At 24.3% G+C, this 2167-nt stretch overlaps 1 protein-coding gene across 1 annotated transcript; it reads left to right on the forward strand.

The window, feature by feature from the left end:
- Positions 1–501: 501 nt before the first annotated feature.
- LOC105460339 (lipase 3-like) lies at positions 502–1855 on the forward strand (the record flags this gene model as incomplete). The annotated part of the gene is made up of 3 exons (XM_011706784.1): positions 502–739; positions 1203–1401; positions 1741–1855. Coding segments are annotated over exons 1-3 (515 nt in total), but the record flags the coding sequence as incomplete, so codon positions are not given.
- Positions 1856–2167: the final 312 nt, after the last annotated feature.

Raw genomic sequence — 2167 nt, forward strand, 5'->3', positions numbered from 1 at the left:
TATTGTCATCATATTTTTCTCCTTAAATTGTGAAATTTTATAAAATATGTATAATAAAAACAAAAATTACGAAAACAAAATTATAATTAAAAACTTAGATAAACTTAGAAAAATTAATAAAATAATTATTAAACAAAATTAATGTTACAATTGACTTTGAAAATTAACGTGATCTTGTTTGATTCAAGTGATCATAGATGGACTTTAGCTGGTAATATGTAATATATCTTTTCTTAAATTATGCTTAACTCAAAGAATTCTTCCGCTTGCTTTATAAAAAATTTAGAAAAATGTCACATTTTAATTCAAGTTTTTATGTATCAGTTTTAATCAACCAATATTCTAATTTTAATAACTTTATAAACTATCCATAATTATATGTCATATTCTCATTGATTGCAACTATTTAGCAATTTACACAAACAGAATCACAGACATAATTACTTTGAAATTCAAATAAAGACAACAAAATGTCATTATAAAATAATACTATTAGTATATATTTACAGGTTATAGTTTACAATTGTAAATATCGACAATGAGAATGAATTTGAAACTTCTTTTCTTCATATTTATGCTCACTATAGTATCACTAGAAGGACAAGTAAACTTCACGGAAAACTTAAGAGTTTTATCGAAAGGATTGATTAATTATATGTTTCCTAAAGATCCTGGTATAGTGAAAGTGAGGAAACCAGAAGATGTCAAAACAGGAAACAATATAACCATATTAGATTTTGTAAGTGCAACAAAAATGTGCAATAATATTTTATTAACTATTGTTTAATTAATTTAATCTTTTATATTTTTTTAAAGAAGTATTTAAAAAAAATAATAGCTTAATTAAAATATTAGACAAAACAATTTTCTTGATAAAAAGAATATCTTGCTATCTTAATGTTTATAGTTTATAATACAGCATGATTTTGTAATCAGTAGCAATGTAATCATCAAAATATTTTTGTTCAAACAATAAATATATTGAATAAACAACAATATCTGAAGAATGGAACGTCTCAACTCATTCTGAATTACAAGAGTTTACAAAATTTTAATACCGTTAGAAAATAAATAATACTCTTAAATCTTCTCTAAATTGTTCTTTTTTTACGTAATTAGATTTTTTATTATTTTACATATTTCAATCATTGAAAAGTCTTGACCTCTTCTTTAACATTCTATATGCATGTATGTTTACGCAGATCGGTTTAGTAGAGCAATATGGTTACTCCGCCGAGGAGCATTATGTCACAACGGAAGATGGTTATAACTTGGTAATACATAGAATATTAGAAAAACCTTTATCTAAGGATCAACAAGAAAGAAAAGTAGTGTTCTTCCAACATGGTATGTCGTGCACGTCTGATACTTGGATATTACTTGGTCCTGGTAGAGACCTTGGTGAGTGATTATGAATGCATGCGATGAACTGGTTTTATTGAGTTAATCATATTCAGAATTACTTTATCATCTAAGAGACAACAGAACTTTGAACGAAACTGTTTTATATCTTTCACTTTTTGTTTACTCTAAGTCCGTATGAAATTTTTCGCGGCATATAGAACGAATATTGTTCCTACTGAGAGAAAAATTATTGCAATTATCATTTAATTATAATGTGATATTTGATAAAATATTAATTTACTTCTAGTTATGACTTATTGTTATTAGAATTAATTTTGTGGCTAATTTGGTAATGTAATAAAAAATCTAATTACAGATCATTATCTTGTTTTATAGCATTCTTATTGGTTGATCAAGGATATGATGTATGGCTTGGAAATACCAGGGGAAATTCTTATAGTAAATCACATATAAAAATGTCTCCACGAGATAAGGACTTTTGGCAATTTAGGTAAAATTTTATGTTATATACCATAAGTACTATTATAAACAAATAGTTTTTATTAATTTTAACATTTCGTTACTTAAAATAATTTACTTATATTAATCTTACTCTTTTATTTCTTATATTTTGCTTTATTCAGAAGCTAGTTTTCAACACTTTCAACTAAAATTTCTAATTAAAATCGACGTTTTCTTAATCAAAAATATAAAGCTATAATGCTATACAGTATGGACATATTACATATGTTGTGTTTGTGAAGTTAGCAAATTCTATTAATTTTTAATAAACAATATGTATATTATATATATATATATATAT

This window comes from Wasmannia auropunctata, unplaced genomic scaffold (assembly GCF_000956235.1).
Source record: "Wasmannia auropunctata unplaced genomic scaffold, wasmannia.A_1.0 LD324011.1, whole genome shotgun sequence".
Classification (NCBI taxonomy): Eukaryota; Metazoa; Arthropoda; class Insecta; order Hymenoptera; family Formicidae; genus Wasmannia; species Wasmannia auropunctata.